At 44.4% G+C, this 13327-nt stretch overlaps 1 protein-coding gene across 4 annotated transcripts in view; it reads left to right on the top strand.

The window, feature by feature from the left end:
• The window catches only part of KAT7 (lysine acetyltransferase 7), a 39215-nt gene that overhangs the window by 23718 nt on the left and 2170 nt on the right, over positions 1-13327 (top strand). For 2 of the 4 annotated variants that reach the window (XM_084749909.1, XM_084749908.1), the window contains 7 exons: positions 1811-1921; positions 5615-5806; positions 7511-7600; positions 7803-7943; positions 9528-9621; positions 11809-11955; positions 12974-13080. In XM_084749909.1, the coding sequence (XP_084606035.1) occupies positions 1811-1921; positions 5615-5806; positions 7511-7600; positions 7803-7943; positions 9528-9621; positions 11809-11955; positions 12974-13080 (882 nt within the window). The remainder of the gene's footprint in view (positions 1-1810; positions 1922-5614; positions 5807-7510; positions 7601-7802; positions 7944-9527; positions 9622-11808; positions 11956-12973; positions 13081-13327) is intronic. The other 2 variants (XM_084749910.1, XM_084749911.1) reach the window with 2 other exon arrangements.

Genomic DNA, 13327 nt, shown 5'->3' with positions numbered 1-13327 from the left:
TTAGTTAACACAGGGAGAAAGAGCACCTGATGTAAAAGCTCTTAAGTTGCTTCGCCTTACAGACACCCGCTTTTCACAAGCTTGAGATAGGTTATTTGGATTCTTCCTGATTTCAAAATGGCTAGGTAGAAATTTGTTGGGTTTTTTTTGGTTTTTCGAGACAGGGTCTCTCTGTCTAGCCTTGGCTGTCCCGGACTCACTTTGTAGACCAGGCTGGCGTCGAACTCACAGTGATCCACCTGCCTCTGCCTCCCGAGTGCTGGGACTAAAGGCGTGCGCCACCACGCCCGGCTCTTGTTGTTTATTTTTTGCCTTCTGAAATAGGGTCTCCTATGTGGCCAGAGTTTTCCTTAAATTGATTCTATACCTCCTAGGTGCTGCGATTACAAGCCTATGACACTACCCCTAGCTAGTTTGTTTTTGTTTTTTGGCCTGGAGAAGTGGCTCAGCTAGTTGTGCGTGTGTTTATATGCAGGACATGCACATTGATTCCCCAGCACTGTGGCAATTCTAGCATTGGAAGTGAAGGTAGGGCCTACATAAAAAAGTAAGAAAGGGGGCAAGTGTATTGTCTGTCCTCTTCAAAACTAGAGGAAATCAGTAATACTTAGAATGTAAATCTTAATTCACAGAGACCAAAGTTCAAAAAGACCTACAGCAGATTGAACCATATTAACCATAGGAAATGTTTGGGGGGTGAGTGTTTTCTTTAGATGCTGATGTGTGTGTTAAGCATGGAATGTTCTTCCTGGGATGACTCTCCTACTCCTGTAACCCCCATTGTCTTCCTTCTGGGGCAGGTGGAGCCTAGAGCAGAGAGGGAGGGGCTAGAATCAGTTTTAAAGGGAAGGCTCCCTTCTTCACCTTCCTTCCAGAGAAAGGAAACTTGTAGTGATCAACTTGGTAAGATATGAAAATTATTTTAATTTTTCTTGATGTTTAATAAGACATTATTAAACATTCCAGGAGCTGCTTTTTCTGTGCACTTGCCTAGGTTGTAACGTGGCAGTCAGTAGTGTCAGAAGCAGTTTCCCAGGCCCACTGGCCTAGCTGCCCTCCCTTGCTTCAGATATTCCTTCCAGGCAGTATCTTTAAACACCAAGGCTCGGAGAATCTGCTTCTTTCTCAGGGAATGTTGTCAATGAGGGAGGGGGACCCTACACACACAGAGACCTGGATGGGGCACAAACCACGCCCACGCACCTGTTTTCACAGATCCTTTGTCAAGCAGGGAAGATAAGTTAAAGTGACTGCTTTCTGACTCAGGCAGAAGAATCACGGCAAATGACCTTGCAGGTGTAATTTGTAAGAGGAGACAAGGAGAAGGCTGTGTTAGAATGGGCTAGGATGTGAGGTGTATTTTGATTAGGCATGTATTAGGTGAACCAAAGGGGGCCTTTGATTGTTGGACTTCAGCTGGACCTTGGTACTCAGCTTCAGGAGGAAATGACCAAAGCAGCTTTCGGAATGTAATCTAGTGGGTTTTAGCAAGGCAGAGGGAATGGGGGAGAAGGGCAAGGCTGCCAGACCATGTTTGCCAGGCTTGAGCTTGCCAGAGTTCCTTCAGTCAGCTCTAGGATTATAGGATTTGCAGTGCCTCGTGGGGCCTGCTGGCCCTTATGTTGCTCAGGTTCATAGGGCAGACAGGGGCAGCCTCTGACATTGACTGTAACTGTTGTGCCTGAGCTCAGACCACCACACCCAGTGAGAGGTACTTCGTACATAGCTTCTGATTCAGCTTGGCAGCCATTGGAATGAAATAAACTCAAGTTCTACACAGACTGTATCACCCCCTGATTGTCTTTCCTAGGAGCACAGACAGACCTATGGGAACACTCGGGAGCCTCTCTTGGAAAATCTGACAAGCGAATATGACTTAGATCTTTTCCGAAGAGCACAAGCCCGAGCTTCTGAGGATTTGGTGAGCATCAAAACCCTCACGATGTGGGGAGGACCCTTGTGAAAAGCTCTTAGAACTGCCAAGAAAAGTGATTAGCAACCAGACTGATGGGAATTGAGTAGTAACTGCTGAAATCTCTTCCCTTTCCCCTGTCTCCCCATAGTCTTCCCACTTACATGGAAAACATGTCACCCTCTTCTCATCCCCTCCCTCCTGTCTTCCTCATCTGGGGGAGCAGTTTGCCTTGATGTAGGGGATGGCTAAAATTCTGGGTGCCCTTTTGTCTCTGTTGGGTAAAATTTATAATTTTGAGACCTCGGGACTTAGGGACTTCAGGACCACCCTTTTTCTAGGGTTCTGAAGGAGTGATAAACATGTTTTTGTTTAGATCCCCAGTGTGGGATGAGGAACAGACTTGTGAGAGAGCAGGGTGGTTTTCCACTTAGAAGTCTATTCACTTTGTGGGGGAGCTTGGATGTTGCCAGCTGAAAACATCTTAGTAGAGACTTCTGAGAGGAGATATATATATATATATATATATATGAGCCCAAAAGAAGAGGCTTGAGAGAGGACTTGGGATTGTTTTGGCTGTTCATGAACGCTTGGAGGGACGCTCCTAGAGAGAACTGCTCCAGGAAGGCTTCAAGGCTTTGGGCTCCGGCAGAGGCTCTAGGCCTCAGCTGCTGTTCCAGGTTCCAGCAGCAACCTTTGTTGAATTGTTGGTCCTGCTGACTATGCCAGGAGAATCATTTCTCAGAACTGATATCCTTAAAGTTTCATTATTGTGTTCTTTAATCTCCTTTTCCTGTTGTTTGGGTTAGTTGGGTTGTAAGTGAGGTATGTTCTGTTAGTTCATAATAAAGAATAATTGTTAAGAAAATTGAGCCTACAGGGTTTTTTTGTTTGTTTGTTTTTTTTAATTTCAATACATTTACCCTAAAAGCATGAAAAGAACAGCGAAGAAAAATGGGGAGGAAGACCAGAACTTAGTATTGACAGTAGGGTCTCATTTTGTTGCCCAAGCAAGTTGGAATCTTCTGGGCTCATGTCGTCCTTCCACTAGGACTATAGGTGCATGTGATATCTTGGCAGATATGCTTTTTTTTGCTTTTGATACAGTCTTGTTATAGACCTGTTGCTGGCCTAGAATAATAGTTTTAGCAACTGATTTTACCTGTGATGAAACAAATGTTCTAAGGCAAATTTAGTTTGTAGCGTTAATTTTATCTCCTCCCCTCGGTTTTCGTACATCAGTCTCAGGAGGTAGGGTTTGGTGACTGCTCTAGTCTGGAATATTTGTTGGTTGCCACCTTCTGGTTTTCTTTCCCATTATGAAGTTCATTGCCTAAGGCCAGCTGCCACAGACCACTAGCTCAGTCGGGGAATAGGTCCTTGGGATCGGAGGTTCTTGAAGTGTCGGTGAACAGAAGTAAGGCGAAGTGACACACAGACAAGTCTTCATCTGAGTGTATTTTGTAGCCAAGCAGTCTAACATTTTCCCCCCTGAAACGGGGGTTTGTGGTGATTATAGTTTTCACAGAGTAGTCTCACGAAGTCAGTGAGCAATCTAACATACACAGTGCAGATACAGAATGTGAAGTTATTGTGTTGTCATTTTTTGAATTACAGCTTTGAATGAAAAAGTACATAGTAGAAAAATGTCATCACTTATAAGTTACTAGCTTGATATCAATATGTATGCGCTTTCTTTGTCCAGTGTTAAGGCCTTCTCTCTAACGAAACTTGTGCCCAGTACCTGTGTGTCAGGATGTTTCTCTATTCATCTCGTTTCTTCTACCTGGAGTTTTTTGAAATACTCCATTTCTTTGTAGACCATAATGTAACTTATTAACTAATGATTAATCTGTAGTCATGTCTCTTTTAAATTCTGACGGTGCAAAAATGTTTCTCTTATAAAGCTACAGCATAGGCTATCCTCTGAACCTTGCACTGGCTGAGGAATCTATAGTCCCTATTTTTCTAATTAGTTCCTGCCAGAGAGTATTGGCATTTTCCCTATAAGTTGTTTCAATAATATGTCCAATCCCCAAGAGGAAGGAAGCATCCTTTCTAGTGTCTCTTCTAGTCTGGCTCTAATGGAGCAGCTCCTCCTCAGAGGTTGCTTCCTCCACGAAGAATTCCATTTTCGGCCTGTCTAATAACAGATCTCTAATATTTAACCACAAGGAGAATGTCTGTGCCGGTATCTGACTTGGACCATGAGCCTCACAGAATCTCCTCATTTCCTTTTTTACTCTTTTCTGGTTCTCTAAAGACAGGCTTCTTTCCTCTGGGAACCAGGTACTCATTCTCAGCAAAAAGTCATAAAACTCTGCCAAACTCTTTTTTTGAGGTTTTTACACCTGTCTTCTAACGTATGACTCAGCATTGCCAGGAACATTCCTTTGTTTTTGGACTGAGATTGCCCCATGATTTTTACCTACCTGCCCTCTTGGCTCAGCCTGTCCTTTGTTGAGGGGTCTATAGCACTCTATGGCCAGGTCCTTATCTCTGTTTTTTAAAAAAAAGTATTTAAAAAGAGGAGAGGTAGCTTACCTTGTTCCATCCCCCATGTGCGTGCGCCAGCTGCCACAGACCACTAGCTCAGTTGGGGAATATGTCCTGGGGATTGGGGTTTTGGAGTGTCAGCGAAGTGACACCTTATTTCTGTTCACTGACGCTCCAAAACCCCCCGATTCCAAGGACCTATTCCCTGACTGAGCTAGTGTCCGGGACAGCCAGCCAGTCCCAGTCCTCCAGCTGGTTACAGAAAGTAATTGCCTAGTGTGCACTTGTAATCCTAGCCCACTGAGGTGGAGGAGCACCAGGAGGGCACCCGCTGAGTCCAAGCCTCACTATCCTCAGGATCCTCTTGTAAGGAGGAGAGAACTGACTCCCATGAACTGTCCTCTGACCTCTCTTTTTTTTTTTTAAGATTTATTATTATGTGTACAGTGCTCTGCCTGCATGTACACCTGCAGGCCAGAAGAGGGCATAGGATCACATTATAGATGGTTGTGAGCCACCATGTGGTTGCTGGAAAATGAACTCAGGACCTCTGGAAGAGCAGGTGGCACTCTTATCCACTGAGCCATCTTTCCAGCCCCCCTCTGACCTCTCTTGCATTTACATGCACACAGTATAAATAAAAATTAATTTAAAAATTGAAAACACGAAGCCAAGAAAGGCCTAGGACTGTAGCTCTCTCGGTAGTGTGATTACCTGGGGTCCAGGACACCCTGGGGTCCACCTCCACCACCACAGAAATCTGCTGTACATGCCTGTAACTGAAGCATCTGAAAACGAAGACAGAAAAGTCAGGAGTTCTAGGTCATCCTCATTACATCTTCATTTCAGGGTGGGCTAAAATATAAATAACCCCCTCCCCTTTTTTTTTCTTTTCTTTTGAGATACCTGGGCAGTATAGCTGGCAGGTTTTCTGTAAACCTGCCTGATTTTCCAAGCATTTGCTGTTTTTGCAGAGAATCCACATTCAGTTCCCAGCAACCAGGTGGTGGCTTGTAGCCACCTATAACTCTAATTTTAGGACATCTGATGCCTTTTTCTGACCTCTGCAGGCACTAGGCATACATGTGGGTACATATATATGTGAAAACAAAATTTCCATACACATTATATAAATAAAAGTCTAATTTTAAAACCAAAGATAAAGAATTCTAATCCTTATTTGTTTTGGTTTCTTCTTGGTAATAGGAGAAGTTAAGGCTTCAAGGCCAAATCACTGAGGGAAGCAACATGATCAAAACAATTGCTTTTGGCCGCTATGAGCTGGATACTTGGTACCACTCTCCCTATCCTGAAGAGTATGCACGGCTGGGACGGCTCTACATGTGTGAATTCTGTTTAAAATACATGAAGAGCCAAACAATACTCCGCCGACACATGGTATGTGCTCTTGTTCCACTGCTGCAACCATGGCCGGGAGGGGGATGTTACACAGTTTCCTAGTTATGCCCAAGAGATGACATCTCCCCAGCGTCCATAGCAATGGGGTGGAAATGTACAGAACTGAAAGTTACAGTTAGGGTAGCCCTTGCCAGAACCAGTGCTGCATGGCATCTTAACTAATACCTGTCCACAAACATCTTTTCTCACTTCCCGTTTTTTGTTTCTTCCTCAGAATATGAATTACCTCTTCTACAGTTTGTACCAAACTCAGTGAAAACATATTTTATTAGATAAGACAGTATGGCTCCTATTTTAGATGGTGGGTGTCTGTGAAATGTGTGTTAAATGAATGCATATAGAAGGGAGATTCAGGCTGGACTGAATCCCAGCACTTGGCAGGCACAGGCGTGTGGATCTGTGAGCTCAAGGCCAGCCTGGTCTACAAAGTGAGGCTAGGACTGCAAGAGAAACCCTGTCTCAAAAAACAAACAAAAAAGGGGAGCTCTACCTGCAATGGGTGATGAAAGTGAAAGAATGGATTGGTAGTTTGCATTTCTGAACATTCTTTGTATTAAAATAGGAAAGGCTGCGCGCGCACACACAACACAACACCCATCCACACAGCCTCACACTCACTGGGTAAGTATTGTACCACTGAGCTACACGCCCAAACCCAGAACATACTTCTTAGAGGATGAGTATGTGAATTTTATTTGTATCAAGAAGGTCTCTAGCTTAGGCCAGCCTCGAGCTTGTAGCTGTTTTCCTATCTGTCTGTAGAAGGTTGACATGACCAACCACTGTGTCCTGTAAATTATTTAGTAAGAAATTTTCTATATGTGTAAACTTTGTGTTTGTGTGTATGTGTGTGTGTGTGTGTGTGTGTGCATACACACTATGGCATATTGTGAAGACAAGCGAACAACTTGTGGGAGTTAGTTCTCTCCTACTACATGGGTCCCAGAATCGAGTAGGAGGCATGAGTCTTGGCAGTACACACCTGTACCTGCTTCCCGCTCTCACTGAAGGGCCAGGCTTAAGCGGGAGAGAGCTTGGCTTGCTGCCTGGGGTGCTGGGCACCAGCTCCAGCACTATGAATCGAACATTTTGAGAATAAAGAAAGGGTTACTTTGGAACCAAGTGCCTTCCAGCTTCCTGCTGTCCAGCTAGACCTAGCTTTTAAAAGAGGCCATGGAAGGATTTTGTCTTTAGCTAAGACGTGGCAGGGGGTGGGCAGGTAGTGAGTGCCCGTGACCTTCATCTTTGCGGATCTGTTTTCTAGTTTGCAAATATGACGTAGCATGGAGGTGGGAAGTGACTGGTAATGATGAGCATAACATATTTAGCAACACTAAGCTGCTTAAGAACCAATTTCCTGTTGGCATGAGACATTTTATTGTAAGCAAGAGTATTCTTGTTTATCTAACTTTTACGTAGTAGGTGATTTAATATCTTGGGCTGAGATAATGCCAAAAATAATCCAGAAAACTTGAGCCAAACAGCTATAGAAATGCCATAGCTATATTGCAACAGCTTAAGAAGGCTTTAACTTTTCTGAAAACAACGGATTTCACTGTCTCAAGTGTGTTCAACAGTTCTTTTACTCAGTTAACCACAGTTAACCTGCAATTCCTTTTCCTGGTGAAGGAACAGGGATGTAGAAAGATGCTACTGCTTCATGTGAACTCTGCTCTTTTTTAGGCCAAGTGTGTGTGGAAACACCCCCCTGGTGATGAGATATATCGCAAAGGCTCCATCTCTGTGTTTGAAGTAGATGGCAAGAAAAACAAGGTAAAACATGGTGACTTGAGGGAAAGAGGTGCTAGTGTCAAGCGTTGATAGGGTTCCAAAGTAATGTTTTGTCATTGCAAAATATTTGTAAGGGCGAAAGGAATTAGTTCTGATTCATGGATAGAATGGTGTGATCATTCTTTGGTTTGGGTGAGTTTCGAAGTCGCTGGCCTTCACACAAACTCCCCCTTTCTGCTTTCAGATCTACTGCCAAAATCTCTGCCTTTTGGCAAAGCTTTTTCTGGACCATAAGACATTATACTATGATGTAGAGCCTTTCCTGTTCTACGTTATGACAGAAGCGGACAATACCGGCTGTCACCTGATTGGATATTTTTCTAAGGTCAGCAGGATCTGGTGATTTAGAAGCTTAACCACAGCAACATTATGGGTATTGGCGTTAGAGGGCTCACATATCTGATGGGGAAGCAGACCAGGGATAGCCTTCCCATAAGCAAAAGAAGAAAGACAAATATGGACCACAGATGACTCCATGGAAATAATCACTTCAGGATCTTCCTCCGATATCCAGGCATGGAATCATATGCAGCCTAGGCTGGCATCAACCTCCGGATTACAAACATGTTTCGGGAAACCTGCTGATACTGTTTTTTATTTGTTTGGTCTTGTTTTTAGGTTTTTCTGTGTAGCCTTGGCTGTCCTAGACTGGCCTTGTAGACCAGGCTGGCCTCAAACTCACAGCGATCCACCTGCCTCTGTCTCCCGAGTGCTGGCATTAAAGGCCAGCACCACCACGCCCGGCTCCTGATTCTGTTATTAGAAGGTTCTGGTTTACTCTGTGCTTGTAGGTTGGAGACATTAATTGCTGGCCTGGCCCCATCCTGTGAATTTAAAACACATCATGTAGTTGAGCCAACTTCTGGCTTTGCCTTTCTCCATTTTAAGTTAAAATCAGGAACCTAGGGTTGCTTGTTCTCCAGCTGGGTTTACTGTAGCTTTAGTGAACCAGCTGGGTTCACTAAAGGCCAGTCCCTTTAGTGGTGGTACCTCTTTGCTTTAAAAGATAAAAGACCAAATCTAGCTTATAGTTTTCTTTTGCTTTGTTGAGGTAGGATCTCCCCATTAGTCCTAGCTGGCCTAGAACTCAAAGAGATGCTCCTGCTTTTGTCTCCTTAGTGCTGGGTTTGTTACCCGTTTTTTTTTGTTTGTTTGTTTGTTTGTTTTTTTTTTTTTTGTTTTTTTGAGACAGGGTTTCTCTGTGTAGCCTTGACTGTCCTGGACTTGCTCTGTAGACCAGGCTGGCCTCGAACTCACAGCGATCCGCCTGCCTCTGCCTCCCGAGTGCTGGGATTAAAGGCGTGCGCCACCACGCCCGGCTTGTTACCAGTTTTTTAATGTAGTGTAACAACTTTATTAATAGTTTTTTGAGAGAAGGTTAAACAGGTAATAAAGTGAGTTGGTCTATTTTGACCTTCTAAGGAATTCTGTTAGGATCCTCTCTTTTGAGTAGGCAAACTGCCTTCTAAAACAGTGCTTCTTAAACAGGGCTCCTAGTTGGTTGGCTTAGCCCTCTTGGCTTTGGCATGCTCCTGGAGTTGGCCCCTAAATTGGCACTGATGGTCTCAGACCCTCAGGCTAATACATTGCCCATCATGAAGCGGTAACAGCCTTGGGTTGCGATCCCTTAGTGGGGGCATCAAGGGACCCGTTCACAGGAGTTGCCTAAGACCATCAGAAAACAGATATTTACAATTCATAGCTGTAGCAAAACTTAGTTATGAAGTAGCAATGAAAATAATTTTACAGTTGGTCATCACAACATGAGAGAGTATATTAAAGGGTCACAGTATTAGAAAGGTTGAGAACCATTGTTCAAGCCTCATTTTCTATCTAGGATTGGGGGCGGGAGGTGGTGGAACTTCTGGTTTCAGTGCCTCATGATCTGCTGTTCTGTTCTTGATTTTAGGAGAAGAATTCATTTCTCAACTACAACGTATCCTGTATCCTCACCATGCCTCAGTATATGAGACAGGGCTATGGCAAGATGCTCATTGATTTCAGTAAGTGATCCTGCTAAGCGTCAGTTCTTCAAGGCGGGACTCTGGGGATGTTTTTGGTCACTTGTGTCCTGTTTTCTTGACAGTTCCTACAACTAGTGCAAGTAGGAACTCTTTATCAATGAATACAAAACCTTGAGTTGTCACTGAATAGTAGGAGATGCAGAGAATAATAAATTAAGCTTTGCAAGGATTAGCCCATTTGAGACCGAGACAGCGCAGATGTGTGCTTAAGGCTTTGATGCTTGGGATTTCATGTATGAAAGCACTGTGGAGGTAATCCGTGTACCTGATTCAGGCTTTGGGTATTATATACTCCTCACTAATCATGGGTGTCAGGTGTGAGTGTGTCTACCCACTGACATGTAACTTGCAGATTACCTGGAGGGTGGTTCTTAGTACATTGCTTGTTAGTTTGGTGGGTACGTGTGGAGATGAGAGTACAACTGGCAGGAGTGTTCTCCCTCCTCGCTGTGGGTCCTGGGTCTGAACTAAGGCCATCAGCTTGGCGGCAAGTACCTTAAACCAGTGGTCCTCAACCTGTGGGGCTTACATTTCAGATATCCTGCATATCACATACTTATAATTCATGACAGTAGCAAAATTCAATTCTGAAACAACAAGCAAAAAAATTAATTTTATGGTTGGGGGGGTCACCACTACATGAGGAATTGTACTAAAGGGTCACAGCAGTAGGAAGGGTGAGAACCACTGCCTCACACTGCTGATTTAGAATGGCTGTAAGTATTGTGCTGACAAGCTCTCTGCAGACGTGAATTATGGTGCTATGGGTTGTGAGTACGGTGCTTCTGAGTCAACAGATGTGTTGTAAGCTGTTTTAAACAGAAATAGAGAAAAGAACATTATACATAGAAAAGCTGATGACACTCTGGCCAGAAGCTTTCAAGAAGCAAGCATACTCCTGGAATATTGGTTCAATATTTGCTAAGTCTGCATTCTACTGTGACAAACCAGAGTGTCCCAGTCAGCATGCACTGTCATTGCATTAGAGTCCGGGGTTGGCTGTAGAAATGGTTCAGCAGGTAAGAGCACTTGCTCTTGCAGAGAACCCAGGCTCCAGTTTCCAGCTCCAGACAGCAGCTCACAACCAGCTGTAACTCCAGTTCCAGGCGACCTGACGCCCTCTTCTGCCCTCAACACACTATGCACATACATGTAGGCAGACACCATACACATAAAATTTATAAATCTTTTAAAAAAATTATTTTTTGGTCATATCTGTATGTTCACATGTAACAGCCAGAAGTTGCTGGTGTCTTCCTCCATTTCTGGCTTATTTACTAACAGAGCATCTCTCACTAAACTGAGAGCTTGCATTGGCTAGTCTAGTTAGCACGCATGTCCTGGAGCTCCCATCTGTGCCTCTAAAAGGCTGAGGTTACTGGCAACCACCCTGCCTGACCTACTTTTATGAAGTTTCTGGGGCTACAAACCCTGGTTCTCATGCTTATATGAAAAGTGCTTTGTCTACTGAGCCATCTCTCTAGTCCTCAGATAAGAAATTTTAAAGCCAGCCCGGGTTAACTTTGAAAGAAAGAAAGAAAGAAGAAATGGCTGCTGTATTGTGTAATGAAAGGACTTCCACCTCTGTTCTTAGCAAACATCTCTAGAGAAAAGGCTCTTAAAGCTCCTAGTGATGTCTTCTAGGGTTGTTTCTAGGTGCCTGTTAGAAGGCACTTAGGTACTGTGAGCGCACATTCCTCCACTTTTCTTTATACAAAGCCACTATGTCCTCAACAGCCACACAGTACATATTCTGTTGAATGGCTAAGAGGCATCCTTCTTAAGTCTTCTGTGTTTGCACACTGGCTTTTGATGTTAGGATGAGGTTTAGTGGTGTTTGAAAAAGTCTGGCTGGGTTTCCCAACACTAGAGAGGCAGAAACGGAAATTTTCACTGCAGGTTCAAGGCCAGCCTGGCCTATAGAGTGCATTCTACGCAGCCAGCACTACCTAGAGACCTTGTCTCAGCAGAGCCCCTCACCCAGGCATGGTGAGATAGCTCAGTGGGTAAAAACACTTGCTGCCAGGATAAGGTCCTGAGTTAGAGTCACAGAACCCACATGGTAGAAAGAGAGAGCCAATTCCTGCAAGTTCTTTAATCTCCAGGCTAGTGTGCACACAAAATAAAATAAACACAATTACACCCCTCGGTGTTCTTTCTTGGTAGGTTATTTACTTTCCAAAGTGGAAGAGAAAGTTGGCTCTCCAGAGCGCCCACTGTCAGACCTGGGCCTCATAAGCTACCGCAGCTATTGGAAGGAAGTGCTGCTCCGGTACCTGCACAACTTCCAGGGCAAGGAGATTTCCATCAAAGGTAGGTTGCACTCGGTGACATTGGCCCTATTCTGTTTAGTCTGACTGTGACTAGGGAACATTGCAGAGATTGGCACTGCAGACCTGAAGATCCCAGAACACTAGGTCCTGAGAATGGTTATAAAGGGGCTTTCCTGTCTCGAGTTGTTTACACTTAATTCTTCAAAAAACCAAGAAGAAGACCTGGAGAGGTGGTTCACTGCTTAAGAGCACTAGCCATTCTTCCAGAAGACCTGGGTTCAATTCATAGCACCCATATTGTGTCCTGCAACCATATGTAGCTCCAGTTCCAGGCACATGCATGGTGCATAGGTATACATCTAGACAAAACACCCATACATATACAACATGTGCACGCGCGCGCGCGCACACACACACACATATCGTATGTTTGTTTGTTAGTTGTTGTTGTTTTTCCGAGACAGGGTTTCTCTGTATAGCCCTGGCTGTCCTGGATTCACTCTGTAGACCATACTGTCCTGGAACTCACAGTGATCCGCCTGCCTCTGCCTCCCAAGTGCTGGGATTAAAGGTGTGCGCCACTGTGTCCGGCTTCTCATTTTTTTAAAAAATCAAGAAGAAAGAGTTCAGCATTTTGAAACCTGTTTTGTTTTTCGAGACAGGGTTTCTCTGTGTAACAGTCTTGGCTGCCCTAGACTCACTTTGTAGACCAGGCTGGTCTTGAGCACACAGAGATCCGCCTGCCTCTGCCTCCCAGTGCTGGGATTAAAGGTGTGCGCCACCACACCCGGCAAAACCCGTGAGTTTTAAGAAAGACATCTTCCTTTTAACACTGGGAGAATTTAGGACTTCCATATTTGACCTTGATTTCTAAGGGGCCACAGATAGCTTCTTAGCATCTGGCTTTTGTTATTTGGACTGGTGAAACATTCTGAACAGGTCAGCCCAGGCACCACAGACTTGGCCTCTGGAAAACTGAGGCATGAAAGGGGCCTTGGGAGACATGGGCTGTGGGAGTCTGTGCTTCTGCTGGGACCTCAGTGGTTCCTCTGTTACAGAAATCAGCCAGGAAACTGCTGTGAATCCCGTGGACATTGTCAGCACTCTGCAAGCCCTTCAGATGCTCAAGTATTGGAAAGGCAAGCATCTAGTTTTGAAAAGACAGGTGAGATTTTTCTCAGCTGCCTGTGGTTTTTTTGTTTTTTGTTTTTGTTTTTTTTTTGTTTTTGTTTTTTAATGTATGTTCATTGATGTGAGGGTGTCAGATCTTAGAGTTACAGACAGTTGTGAGCTGCCATGTGGGTGCTGGGAATTGAACCCGGGTCCTTTGGAAGAGCAGGCAGTGCTCCTAACCACTGACCTATCGCTCCAGCCCCGCCTGTGTTGTTCTTAAGGCATCACAGAACTCAGTG

Source organism: Acomys minous (assembly GCF_964271855.1).
Source record: "Acomys minous genome assembly, chromosome: 12".
Taxonomy (NCBI): domain Eukaryota; kingdom Metazoa; phylum Chordata; class Mammalia; order Rodentia; family Muridae; genus Acomys; species Acomys minous.
The sequence above is the reverse complement of the archived record's forward strand: the minus strand, read 5'-3'. Positions and strand labels throughout refer to the sequence as shown.